This window comes from Sarcophilus harrisii, chromosome 1 (genome assembly GCF_902635505.1).
Source record: "Sarcophilus harrisii chromosome 1, mSarHar1.11, whole genome shotgun sequence".
NCBI lineage: Eukaryota > Metazoa > Chordata > Mammalia > Dasyuromorphia > Dasyuridae > Sarcophilus > Sarcophilus harrisii.
The window spans coordinates 233,605,388-233,619,875 of record NC_045426.1 but is presented as its reverse complement, the minus strand read 5'-3'; the positions used below and the strand labels follow the sequence as shown (position 1 = coordinate 233,619,875).

At 36.3% G+C, this 14,488-nt stretch overlaps 1 protein-coding gene across 1 annotated transcript in view; it reads right to left on the bottom strand.

Moving 5' to 3' along the window:
• The window catches only part of ALKBH5 (alkB homolog 5, RNA demethylase), a 33,463-nt gene that overhangs the window by 9,931 nt on the left and 9,044 nt on the right, over positions 1-14,488 (bottom strand). The window contains exon 2 of the mRNA XM_031938542.1: positions 12,952-13,032. Within this exon, the coding sequence (XP_031794402.1) occupies positions 12,952-13,032 (81 nt within the window). The remainder of the gene's footprint in view (positions 1-12,951; positions 13,033-14,488) is intronic.

Here is a 14,488-nt window from a genome sequence, read left to right as displayed (position 1 = left end):
TTCTTCAATTACCTTGTAGAAAGGTAAGGACCATATGTCATGTCTCTTTCAACAGAATGTCTGTTCCATGTCTGTCCTTGTATCCCCCTAGCATCCACAATCAGTGCTGCCCTGCTCACTGAAATAGGAACTTAATGTTTGCTGAATTGAATCCTCCATCCCTTTCTACTCTTAACACTGGAAACTTTGGTTACTCCTCACAATGATCCTACATTCACACTAAACATTCAAGTATTTGCTTTTACAAGCCTATATATGTTGGATATAGTCCCAAATAACATACTCTTAGTTAAGTTATTGCTAACAGAAGACAATGAACCAAATTTATGCAATGGTAGATGAAAAGACTTAAGAAAACTTAACAACTTCAGTAGGACTTCTTGAAGTGTCCAAATAAGGTCAAATTAAAACAGCCTCCTGAAAGAAGGATCCTCATCTTTATTCCAATAACTTAACACAGTAACTGCAGTCAAATCACAAGCTTTTATTAAGAAGCTAGTACATGCCAACTTTGTACCAGGTGCTAGATATATAAAGATAAGAGGAAAATAATTTCTGCCCTTAAGGAACTTACATTCTAACACTATATAAATATACACCAAGCAAAATTAAAAAAAATATATATATCTATATATATATCTACTATTATATGTTCTTTTATAATGATGTAATATATATTTTATATAAAAATAACCCAGTAATATGGAATATAGGCAATATCATATAATACAAGATATATATTTTATAATTCTTTTTTTAACCTTACTTATTGAAAGACACATTTAAATGATCAGTCATCTAGGTATAAATGCACCTAAATGCACTAAGATCTATATCTGATATAATTCCATTTAGTTTTCATTTTGATATCTATATGCAGAATTATAGTACTCGATTCTGAATGACTCTAGGTTTACACAACTGCAAATCCTAAGGTGAATTTAGTATTCACTACCAACATCCTTGAAGTCTGAAGTTAATCTTCTGAGAAGAATCCAGATATTTATACTCCATATAATACAATGGAACTCATAACTGCAATCAGACTGAACAAATTCGATTTTAAAATAATATACAAACATACACACACACACACACCCCACATATAACAGACACTAGAGTAACTTTTGTGGGAAAGGCACTCAATTCTGGGGGATGCCAGCAAAAACCTTTTGAACATTATTCTTGAGCTAAGTGTTGAAGGAAATTAGGGACTGATTCCAAGAGGCAGAGGTGAGGAAGGAAAGCTCTGCAGGCATGAGGAATAGTCAATGCAAAGGCAGAAATGGGAGATGGAAAATTGAATGTGAAGATTAATGTTGAGGCTAGTCTACAGAGTTTGTGGAAAAGTAGTGTGGTGAAATTTGAGCCAGAAAGGCTATTCCAATAGTCTAGAAGAGCAAGTGAGCACCTAAACTGGAGCAAAAATTGTGTGAATGGAGAAAAGGGGGGGGCTATAGGAAAGATCTTGTAGAAGGGAGCTGTTTGGAAGGTTGGGGAGGTAGGGAAGAGATGCCAGGATTATAGTTCTAGAATTCCCATGAGAAATTAGAGACCAGAGCTGGACACAGACACACACAATGTATACATATGTGTATACATATCAGGAAAAGAAGATACCTGAAAATGCAAAAAAACCAGAGATCACCAAGTGAAAAAGTGTAATAAAAGAGAAAGAGTGCCCAGGACAGAGGCTTTGGGTGTATTCAGAATCATTGGGCATGACATCGGCTAATATCCAGCAAAGAAAACTAAAGAAGAATGGTCATACAGGTAGAAGGTAAACAAAGAGCAATATCAAAAAAAAAAAAAAAAAAAAACATAGAAAGATTAACCAAGAGGAGAAAATGGTCAACAGTGTCAAGTGCTGCAGAAAGATCAGTATGACAGGAAACGAGAAGACATCAGAATTGATACTGCTCTCTTTGAAAAAAAGCAGTTCTGTTTGGAAAATGGGGTTAGAAGTCAAATTGCAGATGTTTGAGTGGAGCTGATAGCAGGGGCAATCTGATGGGAAAGCCAGAAGTGGATAGAACTAAGGGGTACATGTTAGCTTTTGTAAAGCCATCTCTTATTTTCAAAGAAGAGGAAAGAATAAAAGGATGAGACAGTAGGGTATTTTGTCAGGATGTAAGATGGAAAAGGAGAAGGAGCTAGTAGTCAATGGCCTTGATTCTTTCAGTAGAGTACAAGATGAGGTCCTCAGCTGAGAAAGTAAGTCATTATGGTAAGTGGGATAAAGAATCAATTAGGGATGAAGACTGCCGCCCACTTGAGATTAGATAACATAAATTTGTAGTGGAGGACAGTCAATACTAGTGTGATTTTCTGTGATTCCATTTAGCAGCACATAAATAGAAATAGATGATGGGAGTAAGCCAGGGCTGGAGTTGGACAAGTCATGAGTGGCAAGAACAAGAAAGCAAAGGATTCAAGAACAGAGGCGAGGATGAGGCTAAACTGGTTCATTTAGAGGTTCGGGAATGGGGAGGGAAGAATGAAACCAGAGTAGTGTGATGGCTCAGAAAAACATCAGGGTGGGAGGGCTGGAGGTAAAGGTGAGGACCAAAAATTGATTCAAGAGCAGGAAGGCAGAGGAAGAGATGCAATGACTTAGGATCGGATAAAAAGAATCTCTTCTGATACAGGAATTTTGGAGTTCTTGAACATGGGCACAGAATACTTGTAGGTAATGGTTGTCACCGTCCCTGTGCAGAGCTGAGGTAGACCAATGGAATGGGTCATGGGGTGGGATACGGGAACATCTTTTAATATAAAAGCAGAAGTCTTGGCACTGAATTGAGAAAAGTGGTTGCCGGGTAAGGGTCAGGAGATAACCATCATAATTGGGATTGGATGATAAATGTGGAAAACATGAACCTCAGGGAAGAGAAGCTGCTAAGTGATTGAGAAGGAAGGATAATCTAGAAGTGATAATGGGGAAGAAAGTATTCTGATTCCACTTCCTCTTCCCCACAATGAATTAGTTAGAGAGAGAAAATGCAACCAGTTCTGGGAAGGACAGCTAGAGAGACAAGTGTCTTTATAGGGAACTAGTGAGTGCCAGAAAATGGGAAAAGCATGAGAGGAAGACATATGAGATAAATGGAAGTTTGTTCATCACACAGCTGGGATTTCATAGTGTACAATGAAAGGGACAAGAACAGTCTCTTTGGTAGCTTGGAATCTGGGATCACAGAAGTAGGAAGAGTGAGAAGTAAGAGTCTGCTAACCAATGATATTAGCAATGTGGCAGAGTACAAGAGGATGGGAAGCATTCCACTGAGGAAGGCAGGTAATTAGAAGGTCGAAGATCTCCATCAATCCTTGTTTCCCTAGAGAGGCAGTGGTAATATATCCTGAAAGCATATCAAAGTGCAGTCTTTTGGCAAAAGCAAGCAAGTCTGAGGGTGGTGATGTGCTTTGTGCTAATTCTGAAAAATATCACCTGCAGACCTTTAGCCAGCATTATGATTTGTATTCTAGATATGTTCTCAAGCAGAGCCATAATTCTGCTATGTGACACAAGAGCATTTGGCTTTCAATACAAATTAGTAATTCTATTTAATAATGAATCATATACTAAATCTAATCAAAGGTAGATGATCACATAACACAGCTTTGGCAAACATTCTGATAGTCGTGATTCCTAGTCATTACGTTTTAAAATTTTATATTGTTATGTTGCTCGTCTTTCATTGTCAAAGAGGACCTAGCCATCACAAGGATGATGTCTCATCGTGCTCATGAACTGGATATAAATGCACAGCTCTGTGCAAAGTTCTCTTCCCTGGAGTCATCAAAACCAAGTGGCAAGAAAAAGGTCAAGATGGTTGACAACAGTCCAGGATGATCTTGGTTTTTTAAAATTAAGACGTAAAATGTCCTCCAACATTGCAAAACCAGGGTTTCATGAGACCAGGTCTCAGCGTATCTCAGTGTATCAGATCAGAATATCACGGCCATTCAATAATTTAAGGTTAGATAAATGTTAAGACAAAAGATGGATCCTCTCTTTAAGTTCTAGAAAAGAGGACATACCCTTTCCTTTAGGAAATCAATGCTGTCAGTAAGATTACTATTGAAATAAGAAGGTCTGTAAGAAACGACCAGCAGGATGATTTCAGAGAGGTCTGGAGAGACCTACATGAACTGATTGATGCAAAGTGAAATGAGCAGAACCAGGAGATTATTATACACGGTAACAACAAGATCATCAATTGATGATCAATTCTGATGGACGTGGCTCTCTTCAACACTGAGATGATTCAAACCAGTTCCACTTGCGCAGTGATAAAGAAAGACATCTACACCCAGAGAGAAAATCATGGGAACAGAGTGTAGAACACAACATAGCATTCTTATTCTCTCTGTCGTTATTTGCTTGCATTTTGTTTTCTTTCTCAGTTTTTTTTCCTTCCTTCTTGTTCTGATTTTTCTTGTGCAGCAAGATAACTGTATAAATATGTTACCTATATTGGATTTAACATGTATTTTAACATATTTAACATGTATTGGACTACCTGCCAGGTGGGGGGGAGTGGGAGGAAAGAGGGGAAAATTTGGAACAAAAGGTTTTGCAAGGGTCAATGTTGGAAAAATTTACCCATGCATATGCTTTGTAAATAAAAAGCTTAAAAAACAAAAAAACAAACAAAAAAACAACCTTGGTTTTGGTCTTGGAGCTCTGGAATCACTAGCAAACCCAGATAAATTTGTTATGCTAAATGTCATTACATCTACCCATTTTCCACTACAGAAGTTGCAGTAGAGAATGGGTAGAGACTTAAATTCTAGCTTGTTCTAAGACAAGAAGAATACTTCAGAAAAACTAGTATTTTAAAAATGTCACTGCTTTCTAGTAAAAATCATGGAACTTCAGAACTAGGACATTGGAAAGAATTTTAAATAAACCAACTCAGAGTCAAAAAGTTGGAATGACTTGCTCGTGTTCACAGTATTATTAGATGAGTCAAGACTTCAAGCTAAGTTTCCAAATGGCAAATTGAACATTATAGGATTATTCTAAAGATAAAAGTTACAACCACTGACTGACTTACGACTGGTCATAATGAGCCAGACAGAATCCTTGATGTGAAAGACAATGAAGTGGTGTTAAAAGTCAGTTTCCTGGAAGTTTTTTTAATTTATATGTTCCAGAAAAGCCTTCAAGTGATCACTTAAAGCTGAGATCCAAGTAAAACTAATGTATAAAATATAAGAAGTCTTCTTCCTTAAATCACATTTGGTGAGTGATAAAAGAATTGAAAGAATTACAGCTTTTTGCAAACCCAAAGAATTGCCATAATTTTATTTATTTTGATTTTTATAACCCTAATTAAAATTACAAGTCTTTCCATTAAATCTCCCATTTAGAGCAATTCCATGTTCACTCAAGAAGTAAATTCAGTTCTCTCCTAGATCACTGTCCCTACTCAAATACTAACCATGAGAATATAGATTGTCCCCTTATCATATCTGGAACAATTTTATGGTGATAAGAATATCCTTTAATTCCTTAGGCCTATCATTGGACTATACAGCAATTTGAATTAAAATTAGAATAGGAAATTCATGGGAAGGTGATTTTATTCTAGTATTCAATAATTTGGAGGAAAGGAAGAAAAAGCAGCAGCCAGTTCCTGGTCTCTGTTAGAGAACCAAAATTCCTGAAAGGCCCAACATTATGTTAAAAGATGGAGGTAGTCCCCACTATTAGCAAAGATATAATGGTAGCAGTGGAATTTCAAAATAATTAAAAAGCACAATAAATTGGGTTAATTTGGATAGATAGGAGGCAAAGAATCAAACTTTGGAAAACTCCAAAAACTCTAAACAATAAGCTAACAGGGTGAAGAGAGCCAAAGCTAAGCCTGAATTCTCAGATATTCATTCAAGAGGAAAACAATGTCTTCATTTCAAGAAGCCTCCCTTCCCTGCCCCTTATCCCCCAGAGTTGTAAATGCTTCATGAATATCCCAACTCATTCATAATTGACCTGCTGTGGATGTGGCACACAGCTATTTGTACACTTCAATTCTCTGGAACTCTTTTTTCTTCAGGTAATAATTCACTATCCCTTAGTCACACAAGAAAATTAGATCTAGAGTATTCTCAGTTTGACACAAGGCCACCTAGAGCAGGTAATAGAAAAGCCTTGTTATGTAATAAGCTTCCTATTACTGAAAGCATGCAAAGACAATTTTTCTCTAGGATAAAGGGAACTATTTGTCCCGGGTTGGAGATTGGTTCCTTCCAAAATTCTTTTGAGTCTGGGATTCTATATTATGGCATATCAAATGATAAATAGTTTCATAGTAGTACAGATAGGGGTCAAGCAACTTGGAGGTTGCCCCATCCTGTCCCATATTAGTAGGACCAGCTATTTGTCTTCTCCACTCTTCTGGAGACTACAGAGGACAAAACTAGAATTGCCACTTTTAATTGAGATCTTTTTGCTCTTATAGCTCTACTCCCTCCAAATGCCTGTATTATGCTGACAAGTATTTTCTGTAAGCTCTAGGGATGGGAAGTATGGGTCAGTACCTTTACTTCAATTGGGAATAAGCTGGTACAGAGTGTTAGTGCTCAGATGAGGTGATGTTCATTTTGCTAGATACCTAGAAGAATGTATAGTATTCTTCTAGGAGAGCATCGTTCCAGACTTTCTCCATGACAGGTTGCTACTGACAGGCATGTTTTTAAGGTCAAAATATATCAGAGAGAACACAACAGCATCCTATTAAGCTCAGAGAATCCTAGACAGAGGAACAGAGTTTATACAGATGAGGCAGCAGGCAAAGGAATAGAAATTACTTCAGTTGTTTCAAACTTAGATCATTTGGAGAATGGTTTTAATGCTTTCTCCCAATGTGAAATTTTCTACAACTGAAATTAAAACATCTCTAGAACCTATGGACATCATTTAAGACTAGACAAGGTGCTAGGTATGGTCTTTTTAAGACCATGAAATATGAAAAAAAGGAAAAGATTACAAGAGTGATGTATTTCATGAAGATGCTAATATATTGCCCGGCAAATAGTTGTTGAAAGCTGGATCAGATAGTTCAGTTCTAGCTAACCAGGTTGAAGCCATTTGTCCATATAATATCCCCCAATTCTAGGGCTGTTATGGGAAGGGAGAGCAGAACAAATGGGTCTCCCTGAACATCTCTAGGAGATGGAGACATTTTAAGTTTTCTGTCTCTAGGGGTCATCCTTCCCAAGGAAGGATTCAGCAATCCTAGATAAGTGAGCTAATTTTCTTGGGAGTGGCAGCCACAGTTGTCACTAAACCCATCGAGTGAGTTATCAGCTTGGGACTTCATGGCCCCCTTCTTTCTTTAAAAAAAAGAAGCAGTAACAACTGATAATTAGAGAGAGATCAATCTTAAGCACTTTCTTCTCATTTATAAAATGAGGGAGTTCTAATAGTTGATTCCTTGGGTCCCTATCAGTTTGATTATTATTACTTTACCAAATCATTTAACAGATTGTAATACCAGGGAATTGATGGACTCAGGCTGACTCACCACTTCACAGTAATCCCCTTCATGGGCTCGGGAATACTGGTGATACACTTTTTTAAAAAGTTTGATTTTTCTGTCTCTCAACTTGGCCATGTCTTTTACATTCTTTACTTCCCAATCTCTAGAGAGGTTCTGTTCCACTTAGAAAAAACTACTCATTCCTATAAGGTTGTTCTACTTCGTTTTCTCACACAATATAAGCCACAGGGAAATCCTTCCTAATATTGTGACTATGCCACTGCTTCTGACTGTTTGGGGGCAGGTTGCTTATACTTATACAGTTATGAGCACATTTTTTCCTGAACCATTAATACCTTCGGGTGGTAGAAAAACTGCCAACAAACCAAGCCAAATCTCAGTATGCTGCTAAAGATGCCAAATAATAATTGCTAGCTTAGGCCCTAGCAGAATCTAAGTTCTTTAAGTCTCTGATGTCATGCAACAACACTGTTTCTCTAAAACATGAAGATTTTACTGAGGAACCTAAAATGAGTGTCGTAAAAATAGAAACCAAGTTGGATGGATTTTTGGTGAATTAGAATACAGAAGCACTTTAAAAGAAAATTAATTTTCAACTCAAATCAGAAACCCTATATTAGCTGTAAGAGCTTTGGAAAAATTGGAGTAACAGAAAAATATCACCAGAAACTAGTGAAAGATATTTATGTATTGATACTTTTATGTATAGAAAGATATTTATGTATTGATACTTTTATGTATAGAGTACCTTTTGTACTCTATAAAACTAAACCCCAGAGGATAAGCTACTTAAATTCCTCTTAAAGTAGTTGTTTGAGGGACACAAAAATCAATTTTGTATTGTTTTTAGTATATTCCTAATATTTGCCTTTCTGCACACCACAGCACTAAAATCTTTATGATCCATCATATTTGCAATTATGCAAATAGACTTCATGACACTAAGATTTACTGACAGAGTCAAGTGACCAAATTGGTCAGCATGAAACACCACTTTCAAGTAGTTCCCTGAGGCATAGCTTCTGAAGGAGTCTGCTGGATCATATGGAGACACACAACAATGGACTTGGAATCCAGAGATAGAAAAGTTCAAACTACTTATCTCTGAGATTAGTTGTCTAACCATGGATAAGTCACTTAACCTCTGAGCTTCAGTTTCTTCATCTGTAAAATGGGTACAAAACCTGATTACATCCCCCATAGGGTTGCTGAAATGAGAACACATGTGAAATGTTTTGTAAATTTAAAAGGATGTGTAAATGTCAGCTATTCTCTCTACTCTGTACCCTAAAATACAATCCCATTTCCTACATCCTGGGTAGAGGGTTGGGAAAATCAAGTGGGAAAGGATGAAAATAATATTCATGGACCCATACTGTCTTCAGCCCCTGAATATATTTAGTATGGTGAATAGGTACCATGAATATTATAAACAAATAAAACACCTTTTGCTTCATTGTACATGTCTCCAAAAGACTAGAATAATCAGAGAAATATGTCAGTATGTCAACTCCAAAGAAACAAACTACTTTTCAGTTACACAGCAGAAGGAAAATTTTTTTTAGCTATTATTGTCTTAAGACATTACTACATATGATGGGATACCAGAGAAATTCTAGCTTCACCAATACGACAGCATGTGCAAGAAATAGATGTTTTCAATGAGATTACATGACATGGATTATGTAAAAGATCAACAACCATTTGCTGATACTCTTATTTCAAGTGATGTGGTTGGGTTCCACGTCACAGTCTCTTACAATACAGTAGATTATGCAATCATCACCACAGGTTTTTCCAGACAGAATTTTAAGGGGTCTTCAGAATCCCTCTTGAAAGTTCAATGTATTAAGATATGCTCTATGCCAATTCCTTAATGTTCTAAACATATTCTCTTGCTCATAAAATAATTAGCATGGCCTAAGAAACCTGGATTAGGTCAATAAGAATATGTAAGGCACTAGTTGATGCATCATCCTGGACCATCTTCCACCTTCTCTATTTTTTGATTCTTGCAGTTATTTTCAATTTATTCTATATATCTAAAAACATTGCCACGTTATCATTTTAACCTTGTGACACCTGGAATAGGCAGAGAAGGATGGTCCACAACACTCCCAAGTGTAGCCCAAATCAGATGAAAATATAATTAGGAAATATGTAACAAAATAAAAATAAAACATGAATATTACATTTTAAAACTAAGTCAATATGAGGGCCACAGGAGTTTTTATGTACAGATTATAGCTCTCACTTCTATTTAAATTTGACATCACTGTCTTAAAGACTAGATATCTAGTTCAGCTACTTATCCAAAAAAGAGATGCTACACAGAGAAGGCCTAACACATTGTCATCCAGGGATACCAGATTAAGTTTCTTAAATGTCTGACAGCAAGGATTATGTTTTCTCAAAATTTTCTATATCTCCTAGCACACTGTGCTATGCACAAGAGGTAGGTGCTTAAAATTTTTTAAAATTAAATTAATTTAAATAATTAAATTAAATAAATTTTTGAATAATTAAAAATATTTACTTTTATAGGATGAAGTTATCTCTTGATATAGTATATTTAATTAATGTGCAGCATTATTCATTAGAAAGGGTTCTTTCAATTCAGAGAACCAAGAAGGAACATGAACTGACGAAAAGTGAAGCAAATAGAACCTGGGAAATAATAAAAACCATCTAAATGAAGGAACAAAAATTAAATTGAATCATTGAATTTGACCCTGAATCAAGCTCATTACATGGCCTGCCCTTTCTTTCTGAACAAACAGGGAATACTAGGTGTGGAAGATTATACCCCGGTCAGACATTGCTGATATGTTGGCTGGTTTTGGTATCCTGGTCTCCTAATTCTGTGGGCAGTGCTCCCACCACTAAAACCACATTCTTATTTGAGGACAACAAAGAACATGATTAATTACTGGTTCTAAGACCAGCACACAGACCTGACGTCAGAGATTCTCCCTGACTGGCACATATGAAGTGGTGTAGCCCTACCCTTTCAAATTCCTGTTACCCTAAGTAACTCTTGGATCTCATTGAGATGCTATTGTCACTGGCCTGCCACTTCCTTGGCTGTTGTGTCAGGGGCTAATACCTTGCCAGATGCCCAGGATTCTCCTTTGCCACCTGGCTTGCCTTCACTGGCAGTGAACCTCCATTCTATGTTGGCAAAACCTCTTAAGTTTACATATTTCCTATAAAAATCTGAGCAACTGACCTCCCTAGCCACAGCCTGTTTCTTCTGAGTTTAGATGCTTTAAATAACTCCTAGTATTTTAAGACAAATGAGATAATATGACATGTTTTATAAATTTTAAGTACTAAAAAAAGGGCTGCTATTAATAAGGATCTGCATTTTCATTTGATCATATACTCCTACTACTGCAGAGAGTAACCAGGAGACACATTAGTACACAATTATTATGAATTGCTATAGCTAACAAGATTCACTACCTTACAATCGGCCTTTTAAGCTATAAGCTTCTCTAAACTTAGGTAGGTTGATCTTTGGCAGATAGATGCCATAATCTGTTACCTGATCTATACTTGAAACTCTCTGGTACAACTTTCCAAGGCTTCCTTGTAGGCAAGGGTCCAGTACCCCAGGGACAGCAAAGGAGAAAGATTTTACTGGAGGAAATCTTTTAATACCTTTCAGAAATGAAGATTATACTCCAAGGATTTCGAAATGTACACGTGAGACACCTCACCTCCCTACCTGTTAAAAAAAGCCTGACACAATCAGGCAGCACACTCTGTTAACATGATGGATGACCTTCATCTGATCAACCTTTTCTTTAATGAAATGTGTAGGGAAAGCAGTAAGTAGAACAGAAAGGTAAAAAGACATATCAACCAATCAACAAACATTTATCAGATGCCTACTATGTACCAGGAACTGTGCTACATGCTGAGAATAAAAGTATTTCCTGAAGTTAGGAAAACCATAGCCTCATAAAGTTCTAAAATACTATGACTGCATTTTTCTATTGCTCCCATAACACTCTTCCTTATATTACCCTTTAATCTGCATAGATCTATGTTCTTCACTGGAAAAGTGATTCTAAAAGGATATGTGTCTCAAGTGTTATTAGTTATGCCATGACATTTTGGGTGTCATGTTACTGCAAATAAGAAGATTTCCTCCCAAAAAAATTATTTAACAACATGTGCAAAAACAAAACTTACCTATATGTGCACACTAACTTTAAAAAATGTCAGACCTTGAACTTGCAGCAAAGTCAACAAAAAAAAAGGGCATTCTTATTGAAGACAACTGTGCATTCTCAAGTCACACAACTATTCTACTATAGCACTACCAACTTAGAATGTTCAGCGTACTGCAATTACTTATGGCAAAGAGTATAGTTGTGAGCAGAAAGGTCTGAACTATTATAGTTGAATATAAATTTCCTAAAAGCTAGGCTTGTCATTTACCATCATATTTCCAATACCCACTATATAAAGTGGCTTTTAATAAATGTTTACTGACTATTACAAACTGAATTGATGCCCAGGGGGCCCTGGAAAGAAGAAAAGAAATAGGCTAAGTTACAAAAGAGCATTCTAATTATGGTTTCTGAACACCACCGTACTGAGAATAAGAAGACTTATGCTCCAGTTGAGGTTCTGCCTCTAAACAAGTGATGTGACCTTGGGCAAGTACTTTCTTTTACTTCTGAGACTGTTTCCCTCATCTATAAAACGAAGGGACTGGACTTGATGCTTTTTAAAAGTTTCTTTCTTCTGATTTACAGCTCTGTGATTCTATGTTTACTTATTTGATAATTACACGGCCACAGGCAACATGCCAACACTTACTGGTTTTTCCTCTATAATCTAAATTTACCGCATGTTGGTTATGAATTCCCTATCTGAGAAATGGTGATGATGTGGGACAGAATTAAATCCTTAGCCATCTGATCAGTTTCCTTTACTATTTGCCCTACCGTATGTAAAAAGTGTGACAACTGAAAGGCTGAGAAAGTAGTATCTAAAATACTTTTAAAATATATTAAACTTTTAAAGAAGAAAGAAATTATATTACAAGTTGTGATAATAAGAACTTTGAGATACTCTTTAGGAATGGGAAAATGAACTTATTTTCTGAAATCTTTTGTTCTTAGTATATTTTTAAATATTGATAACATATGTTTTATCACACTTCTATCTATCATTGAAGTATTTAGCTTCCAAATGAAAAACCTTTACATCATTAGAATTAAAATAAAGAAAGGGTAAAATGAACCTAAAGCTGCCCTCCTGCCAAACACCCACCCCTTGGTGCATAGGTATCCTCCCAGACTTAAACTGTACCACAATTGTTATTTACAAAGAGGATCCAGAAAGATGTAAAGTTATGTTACAATCAATTAATGGGGAAAAAAAAACCACACACACACACAAAAAAAAACTGAGGTCTGGCACTTACTTCCTAAGGATGATCACAGCTCTACGCTCCTTGATATCCTGTGGTCGTATGCAGTGGGTGATTTCATCAGCAGCATATCCACTGAAAAAGAACATAGCATGTACTAAGAGTAGGCTGAGGTTAAGAAAAGGATTGCAGGTAAATGATTATCACTTCCTTTGATCAGGATTCTTCTCATTTCCTATGGGATACTAACGCTTATTCTGATTGTCAGGAAGCTAACAACCTGAACAGATATTCTTCCTCTCCAAAGGCATACCCATTTGTGATTCAAAATAAAGGAACTTCTCTCCTGTCCCCAAAGTTGGATATATAGCAAACATGTTTATTACTTAAAATTGTTTCTTCTCATTGGAGATTCTACCTTTTATCTAAAACAAGCCTGATTAAATGTAGATACTACTTTTAGAAAACATGGGCATATGACAAATAGAAAATACTTTTAATGGAAAGGTAAGAAGGAAAAGCTGAGCAATTTACAAGATGCCATATTATTTTCAAAATCCTTTCAACTATTAAAAAACTATCAAGAAATTAAAAGATTCTCAATTAGTGAAGGGTTTTTTTTTTTTTTTTTTCCTGAACACTCAATATTTGTTAATCCTTCTCAGTGTTTAGGGAATCAGAAATGCAGAAACTGACAGGAATAGTCAGATTAGCTTAATTAAGGCTACTTTATGGGACAGGAAAAGAGAGAAAGATATTTAGACCATTTATTCTGTCTCTCAACTCTCTGGCTTTCTGTAGAAGCTAAGGTGGACAAACTGATGAGTCATCAGGGTAGAAGGTATGCAAGAGAAACTCAACAGCATTTTCCTCTAAAGCTATCACTTGCGTCTCCAAATCATCTGTTTGATATATTTTAAGATTTACTATCATTTTTCATATTTATTGCAACATCGTAAATAATTCAAAATTGCTTATAGACCAGGAGTACTTGATAGCTAAGAACTTTCATAGCAAACTGTTCTTCAGCACTCTTTCCCAGTTGTCATGTCCAAAGTAATCTTATCAATTAAAAAACCCTGAAAAAATCATTCTGATCATAAGAAAAAGTCTCTTAAATATCTTGCTCAACCGAAATACCTCTAACTGAGCCATGTGATAAAGGATCATTCTATGTTTAGTCTCTCAGTTTTATGTTCAGGTTTTGATGAAAGTCCTTTTCAAAAGTAGTATTAGCATCAAGTCCACTTGGCCTCTACTACTCTAAACTCAACCTGGACAAACTTGGCAAGATATTATAAAATGGCTGGTACTATTTGGATGGGGGTTAGGGAACAGGAAAAAGAGAGAAGGTACCTGATACCCTACTGGAAGGAGGCAAACAGCTATTCACCCCATGTTCTGTCTAAGAGCCAGGCTACTTTTGGCTTAGGTCTCAGAAAGTCTGACCTGGTTCCAACCTCCGTGTCCCTTCAAGGTTACCAGGATGGTTCTTATCTAGCCCCAGGAGATCACATCCACAATAAAAGATTTTCTCAGAGTGTCTTGAACTAAACCAGAGGCCAATTAAAACTACAGAGCAAACCACAAT